We start from the raw sequence: 16073 nt of genomic DNA, 5'->3' as shown, positions 1-16073 counted from the left end.
AAAGTTGGGGATGTCACATTTCATGAGTCTGTTCGGCTCCTCCTCTGGCCACCTGCTGCATCTGATGGCTTCCTGGAGCCGAATAACACTGTAAAGGGCTATGGTAGGGATACCAGCTTTGGCCTTGTCCAAGTGGTCCACTTCATTGATGTAGCAGTGAAAGAGGGACCTAGATTCGTCATTGCACTGCCAGAGAACACCTTGGGCAGCAGCGGTCTTCCAAAGTCTGACACAAAGCTGTTGAGTCTAAATCTCTTCTCGGGAGACTCTGCATTGCTACAAAGAAAACCAAAATAAAATATCGTTCACAGTGTAGCTCGGTGACCTGAAGAATCATAGTTTTTGCCATCTACTGAGAGTAAATCCCTGCACAGAGCATGCTGACATGCACTGGAATTGAAAGACATCACTTCTGAACACATAAAATTAAACTCAAGGCAAAAGTCTAAAGTGAGGGCCCATGGACCATCCTAAAAAGACATCGTTCCCTGAGAATCCTCAATATTGGTGCCTCGCACACCAGTGTTTCTCCGTGGGACACTCAGATCTCTTCATCAGGATTCGTTAAAGTGCTTCTTAAAATGCAGAATCCTGGGGTGCACACCCTCAGAGTCTCCAGAGGTAGCGACTGGTAGTCTGTATTTTCATAGCCACCAGGATAACTAAACATGCTCAGGTTTAGCACCGCAGTCTACATCGGGTCACCTGAGCATCGACAATTCTGTCTCACGGGATGGGGGGTGCCATGTGTGTCAGGGTGCTGTCCTACCCATGTGTCTCCCCTGATTCTCAGAACTGACAGTGCTGCCCCATTGGGCACGAAATACCACCGTTTCACAATGCATACGCAGGGCGCCCGACTGAAAAACAATCAGTGATAGGAGAGGGGACAAAACTCAGCTTCCTGTTACCTTGTTTCACTTACTGTGGGACGAGTGATCAATTCAAGGGTAATAAATCAGTGAATGAGTGAATAACATGACTCGCGTTAGTCCCACGAGTGCCTGGAAGAGCAAGCCTGGGCACATTGAGAACCATAACAGCCCATCTACTTAAATGTCATCCTCCACAGATCTATGTAAAGGTTACTTCCACCCAGGCAGTGACTCCAGAAGGGCAAGAATCATGTATGAACACACTCTCAAATCCAGAACAGAACCTGACAACAATTAGGCTCTGGAGTCTGTGTTTAGCGAGTGTGGAATCTCAGTGATTCCAGCTCTTACACCTTGCCTTCCCATCCCACCACACACGATATGGCCCTTATGTCCAGTTCTCCCGGGGCTGGGGCCACAGAACCCATTTATAGGACTGGAAGAATCTGATCATTTAAACCATCCCCCAGATTATCATCAAGAGTCACCTGCATTTCAGGGATCAGTAATCCCAGAAGCTTTGCAGTTCAGGCAGCTGAGGGATTTTTATATCAGCTCTGTCTTCTACTGTGACTGCCTGGGTGACATCAGACAAGGAATTCTGAAAAGCCTGAACTTTTCCTTTCAGGAATAATCTAATTAACAAATCTCGTTGACCACTCAACAAATGTGATGTGAAGATCAATGATTTTACACAGGAGTACAACATTCACTAGGTCGTGGATTTAGAATCAGAGGAAAATCATTTTAGAAAGATTGACAGAATGTAGCTTTAATGCGAATTTAAGTATTCTTACCTTTCAGTAAATCATCTTCCCCTACTTATCACTTCACCCAAGTTTAAAAGATGTCTGAGAACAGGGATGAGTGTGCCAGCAATCTGAGACCCAATAACCTAAAATGTCACCTAGGAAAAAGAGGGGAGTAACACATTTTTAAAAAGCATGGCAAGGATGGCGGGGCCATCCCCAACCCCAGACTAAGAAGCTCTGAGTAATAGCTTTCCTGCCTGCCTGGGGCATCAGCTGATGTGAAAATCCACCCAGAAACCTCACTGTCCAGCAGCTCTTCCATAACACAGGCTACACTTTCTCAGAATTAAGAATTGCGTCCAGTAACCACTTCGCTGAAGAATAAAGACAAAGGAGAACAAGAGAGTTCTGCCCCTCCCAAGGGAGAGCCCAGACCTCGGGCTGCATGCACTGCGCCCACCTCCCTGGAGAAGAATAAACTGGAGAAGGGCGTTCTGCGAAACTGGGGCAGCAAAGGTTGAGATGGGAACAAATTGACCAGCTGGCCAGGGACAGCCCCCTCCGTCGCTGCCTTGGCGGCTGCCTCAGCCCTCTCAGCCCATCCTGCCCACCTCTGGTGGCTAAGCTGTCAGGGAAATTGCTTTGCGATCTGGAGCAACAGAGGCTGCCCACAGGCCAATCTGCGGAAAAGATGGGCGCTAAACCCCCAGCTCCCGAGTGACAGGCTCCATACCCCCGCCAACACCCCGACGCCCCCGCACCCTACCGCAACCCCGGGGAAATATGACCCGAAGAAGTGTGACCTGGGAACGAGGGGCAGCAGAGGCCGCCCCCACGTCAGGCCTGCAGAGAGATTGGAGCTTATCCTCCAGCTCTCCAGGGGCAGCCCCTGTCCTCTCCACCTCCTGATCTCACCGCGCCCACCTTCCAGGAGCAATCAGACCAGGTGTGGGGTGTCAGGCGAATCTTGCGCCAGAGAGGACGTCCCCAGGCCAGGTCAGGGGAGAGGAGAAGAAGTGGCCCCATTAGGCGGGGCAGCCGGCCGTCGCAACTGCCTCTGCCCCTTGACCGCATCGGGCCCGTCTCCCAGGAGCAAGCTGACCTGGAGACGGGCATCCGGCTTCTTGGGCAGCAGAGGACGCCCCCAGGATTGGTCACGGGGAAGAGGAGAGCAAATTGACAGGCTCCGCGCTGCAGGTCTTCTACCCCCGCCATCGCCACCCCCGCACCTTAAAGGCACCGCCCAGGGCGCCCCTCCCCCAGCAGGCTGAGTGGGACAGGTGCGTCTGGTGACCTGGGGCAGGAGAGGCCACTCCCACACCAGGCCATCGGGGAGACGGGAGCCAATCCACCAGCTCCCCAAGGCAGCCCCTACCCCCGCAGCAGCCACCACTCTTGCCCATGACCTCACAGTGGCCTCCTCTAGGGAGCAGGCTGACCTGGAGATGGACGTCCGACGAACTTGGGACAACAGGGACCGCCCCCAGGGCAAACCATGGGGGGAAGTGGGAGCAAATGGACAAGTTCCATGGGAAAACCTGCCGCTGCTGCCACCACCCCCAAAGTACCAAGTCCAACTCCCGGGGTCAGGCCGACTAGGATACACGCGTCTCATAACACAGGGCAACAGCGACCGCCCCCAGGACAAGACGCGGGGAAGATGGGAGCAAATGGTCCGCTCCCCCGCTGCAGGCCCCCGACCACCGCCACCCCTGCACCCTGACTACCCTGCCTCCCGCCCCCAGCAGGCAAAGTGGGACAGGGGTGTCCCGGGACCTGGGGCAGCAGAGGCCGCCTTCAGGCCACGCGGTGCAGACATGGAGCTAATCCACAGTCTCCTCCGGGGCAGCCTCCCTATGCCTGCAGCCACCACCTTACCAGCCCCCTGACCGCACCGCACCCATCTCCCAGGAGCAAGCTCACCTGGAGTCGGACCTCAGGCAAATCTCCGGCGGCAGACGTCGCCCCCAAGCCAGGCCGTGGGGGAGAGAAGAAATGGAGCAACTCCCTGGAACACATCCCCTGCCCCTGCCGCCTCCGCCGCCGCCTCCCAGGAGCAAGTTCATCTGGAGACCCGCGTCCCGCCTCTAGGGCAGCAGAAGCCGCCCCTGGCTCCGCCTCTGGGGAGAGCGGAGCGAATTGATCGGCTCCCCCGCGGCAGCCTCCCTCCCCCCGTGGGTCCCGCACCTTAACGGCCCCGCCCCCACTCCGCACTCAGCAAGCTGAGTGGGACAGGAGTGTCCGGCGACCTGGGGAAGAAGAGGCCGCTCCCAGGCCCAGCAGCCGGGACAAGGCAGCTATTCCACCCGTTCACCAGGGGTAGACCCGCTCCGCCCCTCTGCCGCTGCCACTGCCTTCTGACCTAACCTCCCCACCTACCAGGAGCAAGCTTACCTGGAGTGCAACATCTGGCGAATCTCCGGCGGCCAAGCCCCACCCCAGGCCAGGCTGCAGGGAAGAGAAGAAATCGATCGGCTTGCCCGGGCAGCCTCCCAACCGCCACCGCCGCCGCCGCAGCCCAAAAGCATTGCAATAGCCTACCGGGGTCAGGCTGACTGCAAGGATGTGCACTTGCCTTCTTATCCTGGCCAGGTCCCTGAGCACCTCCCTGCATCCCTACACTCCCTGCACCTCTGCACCCCTGCTACTCTCTGCAATTCTGCACCCCTCCACCCCCACATCCCCTGAAATGCCTGCGCCCTCCACAGCCCCTGCACCCCTGTCACCAGTTACACTTTTGCACTGCTTACACTCCTGCACCCCTGCATGTCCCACACACCACCTCTTGGGCCTTTGGCAGAGTCTCTGCTGTTAGACCAATGCACAGTGACTCACTCTTTGCCAGTATATGATGCATCAGTGGACGTCAGGGTTTGCCTGCAGGAAGGTACATGTTCCCGGTCACTAGCCTGGGCCACTAGGGTGATCTCTGTGAGGTCACCCAGGACGGGTTCAGAGATGCTGTTCTCTGGGAAGAGAGGAGTTGAAACCGGTCTTGAGGGCAGAGCTGTGCTCACCAGGCCGTCCACGCTTCATGTTTTACACAGGGCTTCGGAGAAGTGAAATGGATCCGGCCAAGTAATACCGGCCTGCTGTGAGCCCACCTCAGTCCTGGGCTCTGAGTCAGACCGACTGGCTCCCTCAATCAGGGCCCAGTTTGGGCACCTGAATGGTCCCTTTGAGGCATCCCAACAGTTCTCAGGATGAAGTCTGGCTGCTTCCACCCCATGGCCCTCCCTCCTACTGTGCTGGCCTCAGGAAGGTTCCTTATATGGGGAAGAAGGCAGCCCACACCCTACCCCACCCCTCACCTTTCTCTAACCCAGGCTGGTGCTCTCTCTGCCCCTCAGAGTCTGGGAAGCCATCCCTCTTCAGTTATGTCCCTTCTGAGATGGACTTGCTTCCACTCAATTCTAGGCGAGGATGCACCATGGAATGCACTGGGTAAGAGAACCAAAATAAATAATTTCTTCTGTGAGGTTGTCTGTTTATCTACTGGGGCTGGGCTGTGTGTAGTTTGCTACAGCTATTGGTGTGAGAGGCTAAAACAGCCTGTGTGTCCTTGTTTTCATCTCCCCGCTGTCTTTGGGTTTTCCCTAGACACTCCTGAGACATTTACTTCTGTTAGTATTATTCCTGTTATTACACACGGGCCCTACTGACATGGAGGTAAGGTGTTGGGGGAGCGGGACAGAGCAGGGCATCTGCAGTCCTGTGATTAGTTCTCATTGAGCCTGTGCCCTGAGCTGTGACCTCCACAAGTGTGTCTCTTTCCCCCCACCCCAATTTGGGTGACACAGAAGGGATTTCCCTTCTCCCAGGTTGGTTAGGCTCTGGTAAAATAATTTCTCATTAAAAAAACAAACAAAAAACAACTTCCCCCAATGAAACAGAATGTTCTGGGTGTATTTCAATACAGTTATTTTCTCCTCTCCAGGCAGGAAGCATGAGGAGTTATCCTCTGACCTTCATTCTGAGAACAGGACACGGTCCTGGATGTAAAATACATGAAAAAGAGCATGGGGCCCCTCTGACTGGCCCCCTGGAGTTGTCACACTCTGATTTCCCCACACTGAGCCTCCTGCTGGCCTCAGGGACCTGTTAAATCTGCCTGCCCCCAGGGTTCTTACAAAAGCAGGTTCTGCCTTGGGAGCTGTGACTCTCCAAGCCTGCCCGCTGTTCCCTTTGCAACCTCTCTGGGTTGGAAGCAGCTTTCCCCCTCAGTCTTCTGGGATCTAAGAAGAGCAGTGGGTTTGCAGCTCCCTCAGATTTGGTGTTATTTTCAGGACAGGAGGAAGAACTTCTGAGCTCCACACGAGCTGGACCAGAGGCTGGAATCCTCCCTTCCTCTGCCACCGTGCAATCAGTGGCTGTGGTTCTAGCCGAGTTTCTGAAGATGTGGACTTAAACACACATATCCCAGCCCTCACAGGAGCACACAGTCCCATAAATCCCCCTAGTTTCCACTGGTAACTATGGAGCCGATGGGGACACGGGTTTCGGGACCACAGAGGCCTGACTGCACGACTTGCTCCGTGGCCTATTTACGTGGTTGCTCCGGGCCTTGTCTGAAGTGGCTTGTTTACCACACCTGGTACGTGGGAAACACAAAATAAGTACTAGAACCTTCACTTTTTCTCCCTCCAGGGCCTTCAAACGTAGAAAGTAATAAGTGAACTCAGACAGCCTAGTCACCACAATGAGGTCCGTCCAGCCTGGCTCTCCTGAGTGATGGGCACTGACTTGCACCTTAACTCGGAACAGTAGGGGAACTGCCTTCCTCTAACTGGGCCTCTCCCCACACCAGGCACGCCCGCAGCTCAGACGGGGCCAGCTCCCCAACTGAGGTGTGTGCTGGTGGCTTCAGTGTGACCTGGCCCTGCCGGGACATGAACCTGCAGTGAGTGAGGTGGAGGGTCGGGTGGAGGGGGGTCCCTTCTGGGGTGGCAGGGGGCCCGGTAGCACCCCTCCCAGCCTGGTGCCTGGGGCTCCCTAACACCTCCTACAGCTCCTGGGTTGGCTCCGGTCCTGGCCACTCCACACACCCTCCCAGTATCTTTTCATTATGTCCCTTTTCTGCTTTTATCAGCGAGAAGTGGCTTCTGTTGCTTGTTCAGTGAAACAGTACATCGGGAAACCAGACTACTTCTAACATCAGTAAAATACCAACCTCGGTCAGCTCGCCGGGCAGACCGTGCAGCACAAAGGCCTGAACAGGGCTGTGCGAACGGCTTACGTGAAGGGTCCTCAGCATCTGTCTTCAGAGATACAGAAGCTGATGGTTCAGGTAAAACCTCAGGGTGGGATTGAGGAATCCAAAGCTGGTTGGTTTCAAAGGCTAACTGGTCAGACCAGACCCCTGAGCTGTGGTCAGAAGCCTGGCTCAACGTCACGCAGACTCAGCGCCCTAAGTGCCGGGTGGGGCCGGTGCTGTTCCCTTTGCAGGCTCTCGTTGGGGATTCACTGTAGCCCCTTAAATACAGCAGAAATTCCAGCCCCATTAGCCCCCACCCTGAGTGTTCCATGACACAAATCCCGGGAGTGTTTAATTTTCATCTTTGTTTAGGAGGATGAAGGTGGTTCAAGAGAAGACATAAATTCACACTTAGTGACACAAGGTCACAGCCAGTACTTCCTCCACGGAGAGCTATGTGCTCCCACAGTGGTGGCTGGGGGCTGGGCAGAGACCCTCTGCTGGTCCCAGAGGGACTCGCTCATCTGGCCACAACTCATGGGTTGGACAGAAGATCCAGAGGGTGACAGAGCATCTTTCCTGGGAATTTGGAACTGACACATAGAAATCAAGTTCACTCATCTGGAGTTTGGCGGAGGGGAGGGGCGGTGGTTGGAAATCAAATGAAACCAGAGCATGAGAGAAACTTAGAAGTGAAAGAGCGAGAGACAGAGAGACTGAGCTTGTGAGAGCAAATAGTCAGAAAGAAGGCAAACAATCAGGGGACAGAAGAATTCCAGCTCCTGACTGTGTAGTCTGTCCCAGCCCATCAATGACCCCGCGAGATGTTTAATAACATTCCAGTTTTGCAGATTAGGAAACAGGCTGAAAGAGGTGGGGGCTGGGTTTGGGTGCACAGTTAATTCAATTGCCACTGGACCCCACACTTCCCATTGCCTGAAGGCACCCTAATCCTCACTGGGACCCCTGTGGTCCCCTGACAGCCCAGCACCCTGATCAAAGGGACCCTGCGGGAGTGGGAACCCCTCTTGAGTGTGGAGAGTTCCCTGCCCCGAGATGCCATGCATCAGCAAGCTCCCGCTCACCCCAGGTTAACATCAGCCCAGCTGTACAGTCTCCCAACCCGCTTCCCTCCCTGCCAGGCACCCCCATCCTTACCACCGAGTGTACTGCAGGAATTCAGGCACAGGGATGCCCAAATCAACACGAGCCCATCGGCTATAGAAAAAGCAGACTCCCAGGCCCACCTGGGTTGCGAGGGGACAGAAGGTGTCCTCAACTTTCATGTGTCTAAGACAATCTTCTTCAGCTGGAGGTTCTAGAGAAAAATAAAAGGTCCAAAACATAGTTCGGTGAGGAATTCCTCCAAGGACCTGACTCCAGTGTCTACAACCATGTGTACCTACCCCCGGAATTGGGGTGAAGGTGGATTATTGATCAGCACAACCCCTGGTGGCCCAGCTCCTTGGCTTGGCTGCCCAGAGGGGGCTGGGGGAATGGGTAAGGCCAGGGCACTCAGGAAAAGCACAGAGGACCTGACCTCTCCCTTCTGCACTCGTAAACCCTTCCCCAAATCTCAAGGCATTGGACAGAGATCCGCCACAATAATGAGATGCTCCCATCTCTTCACTCACTCCTGTCGGTTCACTTACATGCTGAGCATCCACTGGGTCCCAGGACAAGACACATAGGATGGCTGATGGGACAGGCTTGGTCCTTCCCCCTGGAACCTGTTCAATCTGATCAAAGAATGATCACTTATAAAGAGTTTCTCAAAATTATACAGAGACCAAAGACCAACTGCAGAGTGAACCAAATTTAAAAATATATATGAAGATCCCCCAGTCTCCCCGCCTAAGGTTAACAGCATAAAGCAAAAAGTTCTTGCCTTTAATCAGCAGGGAAGTTGTCACCCCCTCTCAGGTGGAAAGGAGAGTTATTCTTTGAGCACGTCACAGAAGTGCTCCATCGGATTGGACCAGGGCATCTACATTCATTCAGCAAATGTGTATAAGCTCCTACTACATACGGGAATCTCCTAACTAGACCGTTCCCAAGGCTCTCGGGCTTTATCAGTCAACAAAATAGACATGACTCCCCATCACTGGGGGCTCAGAATTTTAGCAGAGGAAACAGGCAGCATGTTGGGGTAGCAAGAGTTTGGATAAATTTTTAAAAAAGAGTGATATGAGCAAACTCGGGTGATGGCGGTGGGGTGGGAGGCAGGCAGGAGAGAATAAGGCAATCCTGGCAGATCTCACGGAGTAATGAACTTGAAGCAGAATAGATCCGGAGGAAGAAGGAAGAGCCGGAGCCAGAGGCCCCCAGAGTGAGGGGGAGAGTGTGGGCAGAGAGGCAGAGCACGCCGGGTCCTGAGGCCTTTGTGACGACTTTGGCTCCTAATGACATGGTGACCCGTTTAGTGAGTTTTGAGGGGAGGGGTGATGTAGTCCAACTTATGCTTTTGTGTTTGTGTTTTTTGGGGGGAAGTAATTTATTTATTTTAATGAATGTGCTGGTGATTGAACCCAGGATCTCAAGCATGCTAAGCATGCGCCCTACCACTGAGCAACACCCACCACCCCCAATGTATGTTTTTACAGGCTCCCTCTGACTCTGTGTGGATGAGAGATTGTAGGAAAGCAAAGATGGAAACAGAAGGCTATTGGTATCCAGGAAAGGCTGAAGGTGGCTCTTAGGAGGGCGGGGAGCAGAGAGCAGGTATTTAATTAAGACAGAATATCCAGAATTTTCTAACAAGCTGGATTTGCTGTCTGTGAGTGTAAAAGAAAGAGAGAGAAAGGACATGGTTCCAACATCTGGGCCTGGACAATGGGAGGGATGTCCTCTCCGGATGGGAAAGGGGATGGGAAAAGGTGGGGCTGAGCAGGTGGAAAGGGGCTGGTATCAGCTCAGTTCTTCAATGTCATGGTTAAGGGGTGTGTTACATATTGCCACAGAAGTGCCTAATAGGTAGAGGAATCTGTTTTCTTTTTCTTTTTAACATTTAAAAAATATAATTAAACATATTAATTGTATTATGTGAATGATTTGGGAATTTTGTTTCATGCCAAGTTATATGTTATATATAGCCAAATGGAGCATATATCAAAAAGGGGAGAAATGAGGGCTTTCACATAAACTGACTGTCCGTAACGTAGGTAAAATTTCAATAAAACCAGTCTTCAGGGCAAAAACCTCATCTCGGTGTTACATAAAAATAAATGAAAAACGACTATGTTGATGTACCATTATTTCATGTTACATAATAGCCCCAAACTAACAGTGTTTAACTATGAGGCTTGTAGAAATACTATTCGCTTTATTCACATAAATACAGAAGTGCAGAAATGTTCTAAGGTAGAATTAGCATCTTAGTGGAAATAATACATATTTGAGCATTTTACATGATATATATGTACTGATTCAAAATTTGGAAAAGTAATTTCATAGTAGAACATATGTATGAATGTGAAAGCAAGATGAATGAAAGGAAAAGAATGTGATGTGAGTCTCAGGGATAAAGGCTCAGATGGAAAGGGGAAATCAGGGAATTTTGGAGAAATCGAGAAATTGATGGCATGCCAATTTCCAAGGCTGGGTTGCTTCCACCAAAGGAATAGCAGAGAGAGAGAGGAGAGGCCCAGGAACCCACCCTGGGGAACACCCACAGTATATGTTTGGAAAAAACAGGAGACATTGGCAAAGGACCAGCCAGCAGGCCAAAAGCAGAAACAGACAGAGAGATGGGCTGGGGGTTGAGTGAAGCAGGAACACGGGGTAGGAGGGATGGAAGAGCTGGGTCAAATGCTGCCGAGGGGCCAAGCATGATGAGGAGTCAAAATTGACCACTATATTTAGCAACATGGGGTCACTGATGGCCTTGACAGGGCAGTTTCCATAGAGCGAGGGATCAGGCGAAAAGCCAGAATGGGTGTAAAAGGGGATGGCTCAAGAGAAGATGCAGACAGTGAGTTTAAACAACTCCTTAAAGATTTGCTGCAAAGACACAGGGTGGCAATTGGTGGGGGTGAATTAGGGTCAAGGAGTGCTGTTGGTTTAAGAGGATGGACGTTTATATACTGATGGTGCCAACTAGCAGGAGAACAAAATAGATGAGGCAGTGAAAGAGAGGATGGTTTTGGGAGTGACAACCCAGAGAAGATGGGAGGGATGGGGCCTCGGGGACTTTTGGAGGAACTGGCTTTCGATGCCACTTTTAATAAGCGGTGGGGCACCGAGAGTGAGGTCACAGACATCAGAAGGCGAGCGGATGTGCTGGGAGTTGCTTGTGAAATTTCTCTTCTGTTGGCTTGTTTGCTTGTTCAAAGTAGAAAACTAACCTTACCAGCTGAGGAACAAGGAGGAAGAAAGAGTTACTGGAGCCATGAGCAGAAGATAAGAAAGAGCCTTCCAGGGAGAATGGGACAGTAAAAAGGGCAGGGGGAGGCGGGGGAGTGAGCTCCCAGAAAGTTACATTTTCTCTTTGACGTCCCCAAATGTGTGACGTGTTATTACCCTTCCTGCTGTCTACAAAATAAAAATTAATTATGGTTCAGAGGAAATGCTATTTCATTCTAAGAGGCTGCCTGTTTCTCAGGAATGGTCATCTTAAACTGCAAATATTACAAACAATGTTGAAAAGATGAACCTGTGTACCTAAAATCCCCTATTTTCTATTAATCTGTTTACTACTTAGTTCCCCTATCAATAACACATAACAAATACTGCCATGATGGAGGTACACCGATGCTTAAAAGGAAATGAGATCTGTATCCTTTTGCTAAATTCCATGGCTTCCTTAATATGCAGTTCCACTTGGAATTTAGGAATGTCTGGTATAAGAAGTGAGAAACAGTTTGAGAAAATCCCGGCTCAGAATTATACATCACAACCACATCTCACAAGTATATACAGCCGTAAAAAAGTTTAAAAGCAAAACTCCGTAACTACTCTTAAAGACCTTTGCAAACCTGGGCCTGCCAAGATGTTTCCAAACTGGAAAGGAACTCCAATCTCTTGCCTGGTACCGGACCAGAGGCTGGCCAGCCTTTTCTGTAAAAGCGAGAGAGTAAATATTTTCAGTTTTGCAGATCATTTTGTTGTAACCATGCAGGTAGGCAATAAGAAAGCTAAGAGCACTGGGAGATAGGAAACAAACGGGCATGCCCACACTCTCCCTTCCACTCAGGGCAGCTTCTCTGTGGTGGGGAGCTTTGCCACAATCACTTGCTTCTTTTTTCCATTGGTTTCTTTGTTTCCACCTTACTGCTCGAGCTCAGAACTTCAGGTGGGCCTGGTCCTTCAGCATCCATGCAGAGAAGGCTGAGCGGGGTTGGGAACCCCACCTGATGGAGAAGAGAGATTACCGGGAGGGACATTGTGGAGGCCACCATGACACGAGACAATCACACCTTCCGGGGTGAAAGGGAACGAAGACAAGGGAAGGACACAGTAGTGGGACCCCTAGGTCGCCTGCCAGGCTTGTTCTCCCTCCACGGCAACCATGGGGGCCTGGGGGGTGTTGGGCTTCAGCTACGGTGATTAGGATGAAGGGACTCAATATAAAGGACCCTCCAACTCCTCACTAGGTTCCAAACGCAGCCCCTCTAAGTCCACCCTCTGAGTTTCTGGAACTCTGCTGGAAGAATACATGAGCAGGCCAGAACCAGAGCCCAAGCCAAACATGACAGGGGTCTCGTGGGGCTGTAACCCCATGCTCAGTGGTCGGGGACTCCTTGCAAATCTGCAGAAATCCCTGTTCCACCTCATTCCTGGGAGAAACCCCAGATCTCCTCCTGCTCTGTCTGTTCTTCTCTTGAGGCTATTGTCCTGGAGGGATGCTGAGTCATTGAACCTGGTCCTCCAAATGTACATAAGCAGCCTGTTCAATAAAACAAATTATGCACTTTTTCACATTTGCCAGTTTTTTGATTCCAGAAAGGCTGTGGGACTCATTCTCACAGTCTCCTGTGCCCCCACCACATGGTGGCCCTCTGCTCATGTAAACACGATTTCCCACAACTGCACCCTGCCTCCCAGCTTGTCAGAGGGGAGTGTCCCACAAAGACACAGGTGTTTGTGAGGATCCTGTCCCCCAGCAGAAAACCTGCTCCTGGAGCCACGGTCAGGGATCTGGCCTCCTAAGCCGCTCAGCTCTAATTCAAAGCCTAAAGTGGGGGCCCCGAACATTGCTGAATGACTTTCTGAATCACCTGGACTGGAGGGGACTGATTTTCTTTCCAGGAATGGAGGTAGCGCAGCCTCCATTTTCAGGGCTGACCTTGACGATGGATCTAGTTCCCCCGACTGCAACACAGGAAGGAGTGGCCCTTCCATCCCACAGGTTGGAGACCCAACCCAAGGGAGTACTGAAGCAGTGCATTGCTGCCAGGTCCAGCATCCCTGCAGAGTGGCCTCTGCCCTTGAATGACCCCCTTCCCAGGGCCTTTCTTGCCCGGACACCACCACACCCCAGGCTGTGCCAGAGCTCTGGGGCTCTGCGTGTCCAGGGCACACAGGTGGCACCTGAGCCAGGTGTCCCCTGGGCCTCAAGGGAGAGAGGTCTGCTTCTGCATCAGGGGAAGGTGACCCCACAAGGCTGGCAGGACACTCTCAATATGGACCTCCAGGAGCCCTGGGAGCAGTTTCCCTGCAGGTGTTAAGAGCCATCATCAGGAGGGCAGGCCCCTCTTTGTGCAGACCATCCAGCAGTGCTGGGCCCACGTGCTGACCTCAGAAATCTACATGCCCCCACGATTCCCCAGGCAACCTCACAACTTCGTCACTTGGTGACCTGGGTACCACGAGCTCCTTGGCCATCCCATGAGGGTGGTCCTTGCAGGCATGGTCTCCAGGTTCTCCTGTTGAGAAATCCCCCTGGGTTTCTGTGGTCACAGAGCAGACACCAGAAGATTCTAGTCCTGCAGTGACCCCCACAGCAGTCAGCTCCCCTGTGCATGTCCAGGGACAAATGACAGCAATTTATTGCCAGGAACCGTGATTCCATACTAAGTTCAGGATCCTGGTAACTCACTCTGCACCCCAAAAAGCTTCCATGAGAAATGTGTGTATTGGGATGTCTGTGCCCCTAGAAGAGCTGTTCCTGAGGGTTCCTGGGACCCTCCAGCCCCTCTCAAGGTTCTCAGATCCTGGGTCTAAATTTCTATCTGCCTCTTTTGGTGTACGGCCACCTGTGTCTCGTGGTCACGGGTCACTTTATTGCATGACTTGGCATGTTCTTAGTGCTCGTCCTCCACCCCTGCACTAGACTCCCAAGATGTTCCCACTGACCCTTGGCTCCCTGGGTGGCTCAGGGGGCCCTAAGTCTGCACCCTTCACTCTCCTCCTCTACCCCCACCTCTGGGGCCACCCCTAGGTGGACTTGGAGGTGTTTGTAAATGAGTCTTACACAAGGACATATCTGGACAAAGCAGGACCCCACCCCCGGAAAACTCACCTGCTCCCTTCTCAGAAGAGGACCCCACAGCCCCACATTGCCTCCCAGGGGTCTGCTCAGGACACAGTCCCCCAGTTCTGGGCAAGGTGTCTCCCTGGAATCCTTGCTTCCAGGAAGAGTCTCTCTGTCCTTCTTCAGAGTTTAGAGGTGTTCCCATGTCCCTGACCACCAAGATGCCCAGCACAGTCCCTTCAGTGACCTGGAGAGACAAGGAACTTATGTGGCCACAGGTCTCACAGGACACACCTGCTGGGACCCCAGGCTAAAGGGCTGTCCTTCTGCCTTCTCAGGTGTGGCTCCCGTGGTATCTTTTTGCAGGGGGCCCAAACGGGGAGTGTGGCCCAAAGCAGTTCATGGGGCTCTCTGGGCAGGGAAGACTTGGGCCAGGTGGCCTTGCCTGGTTTCCCTGCTGGGCCACTCTGAAAACCCCCGCTCCTCTGGCTGTGGCTGGAGGCCCCTCAAACCTCAGGGCGGGGCTCTTTCTCTCAGCCTCCACTGACTCCAAAGCCACGCTGGTGCTGGCGAGGGGAAAGAGCTTTCTTGCCTTCTTTTGGCCAAGTTGCCACAGGTGGATGCTGCGGGGAGCTGGAGAGAGAGGTAGCACTTGCTCAGATGTGAGTGGTTAAGCAATTTGACACCCTGTCAACTAGCCTTAAACATTGGAATGAGGTCTTTCCCGGTAAAGCTGGAAGTTACTTTCAGTAACTTGTCTAAAGATTTCTTTTTTTTTTCCACTTAAAGACTCATAAAACCTCTCCCAGGTCATTCCTGGTATGGACCATTATCCAGGGATCAATCAGGAAATGCAGGAGGAGAGGGGTGGGGGTGGGGGAGAGGGGAGGTTAGATCAGAGCCCACGGAGAGGAGATGCCCCTCCCAGGAGCCTCACACTGGGCAGTGGCTTCTGGCATCCAGCTCTCCTGTTCTCAGGCCCATTCCATCTGCGGGGTTTTCCAAAAACATAATGGTGGAAGGGCCATGGAGGACACCTAGAACTTCCAGAATAGACAGGGGGAGCAGAGTTACCATGCTGGCCCTGGGTTTGGAGACAGACCTGCAGTGGAGACCACAGGCTTCTGAGAAGCCAGTTTCGAAATAAAGGCAGTATGCACTGGAATACCCGGCTCGAGAGAGTGCTTCATCATAGACATGTAATTTACATAGTTCTCACCACTAAATTCTGTGTTCCCAACACGCTACATGAATGACGGCTTCAACACACATTCATTTCTGAGATGTGAAAAAGTGTAGAGCCGCTCTTTCATCCTGCATAATGGGCATGGCTACACTTAAGAACACTTACCAAGATTTCTCAGCAAGAGCCAATTTCGAAATAAAGGCAGTTTGTGCAGGAAAACCCTGTTGGAGTGAGGGCTTCCCCATACACATGTAAGTTATAGAGTTCCCCTCACCATGAAACGCTGTTCCCAACATGCTACATGCATGAAGGCTTCGACACACATTCAGTTCTAAGCTGTTAGCATGTGGAGAGCCGCTCTTTCATTCAGCACAAAAGGCATGGTTACACCCAGGAAGATTTACCCAGATTTCTCAGCTGCTTCCTTCAGCCAGATTCAAAATAAAGGCAGTTTGTGCTGGGAAAGCCTGTTGGAGCGTGTTCAGAGCTGTTTCGGGCTCTGTCCCAGCTGGAGGGTGCAAAGCCCAACCTCCAGAAAGAGGGACCAGGACCCCACCCGCCAGGTGGTGTTGCCTTTGTAGGGGAACAGTGATCTTTGGGTAAGATATATTGCGGCTCTCTCTAAAAACTGCTTTGACTTAAGTTTGCATCCTAG

The 16073-nt window shown here is 52.2% G+C and overlaps 1 protein-coding gene across 1 annotated transcript; it reads right to left on the bottom strand.

Moving 5' to 3' along the window:
• Position 1: 1 nt before the first annotated feature.
• Positions 2–15438, bottom strand: LOC140694810 (uncharacterized). Its single transcript, XM_072957869.1, has 13 exons — positions 15170–15438; positions 14745–14865; positions 14281–14479; positions 11995–12169; positions 11795–11876; positions 8474–8560; positions 8069–8139; positions 6798–6885; positions 4463–4595; positions 4022–4075; positions 3551–3747; positions 1673–1782; positions 2–276 (listed from the first exon to the last, which is right to left on the bottom strand). Exons 7-11 carry the CDS (start codon positions 8105–8107, stop codon positions 3690–3692), a joined length of 372 nt encoding a protein of 123 aa, XP_072813970.1. The 5' UTR covers positions 8108–8139; positions 8474–8560; positions 11795–11876; positions 11995–12169; positions 14281–14479; positions 14745–14865; positions 15170–15438; the 3' UTR covers positions 2–276; positions 1673–1782; positions 3551–3689.
• Between the last annotated feature and the right edge of the window lie 635 nt (positions 15439–16073).

This window comes from Vicugna pacos, unplaced genomic scaffold (assembly GCF_048564905.1).
Source record: "Vicugna pacos unplaced genomic scaffold, VicPac4 scaffold_104, whole genome shotgun sequence".
Lineage (NCBI taxonomy): Eukaryota > Metazoa > Chordata > Mammalia > Artiodactyla > Camelidae > Vicugna > Vicugna pacos.
Note: the sequence above shows the minus strand (reverse complement) of the source record. Positions and strands in the feature narration are given on the sequence as shown.

Excerpts from the sequence above, each read along its gene's own strand:
- LOC140694810 (XM_072957869.1), bottom strand. The coding sequence starts at position 8,107 with ATGAAAGTTGAGGACACCTTCTGTCCCCTCGCAACCCAG. Across the intron at positions 4,076-4,462 it reads GCATCATATACTGGCAAAGA|CCTGGCCTGGGGTGGGGCTT; the intron begins GTGAGTCACTGT and ends TCTTCCCTGCAG. Across the intron at positions 3,748-4,021 it reads CGCCAGATGTTGCACTCCAG|AGGCGGAGCCAGGGGCGGCT; the intron begins GTAAGCTTGCTC and ends CGCTCTCCCCAG.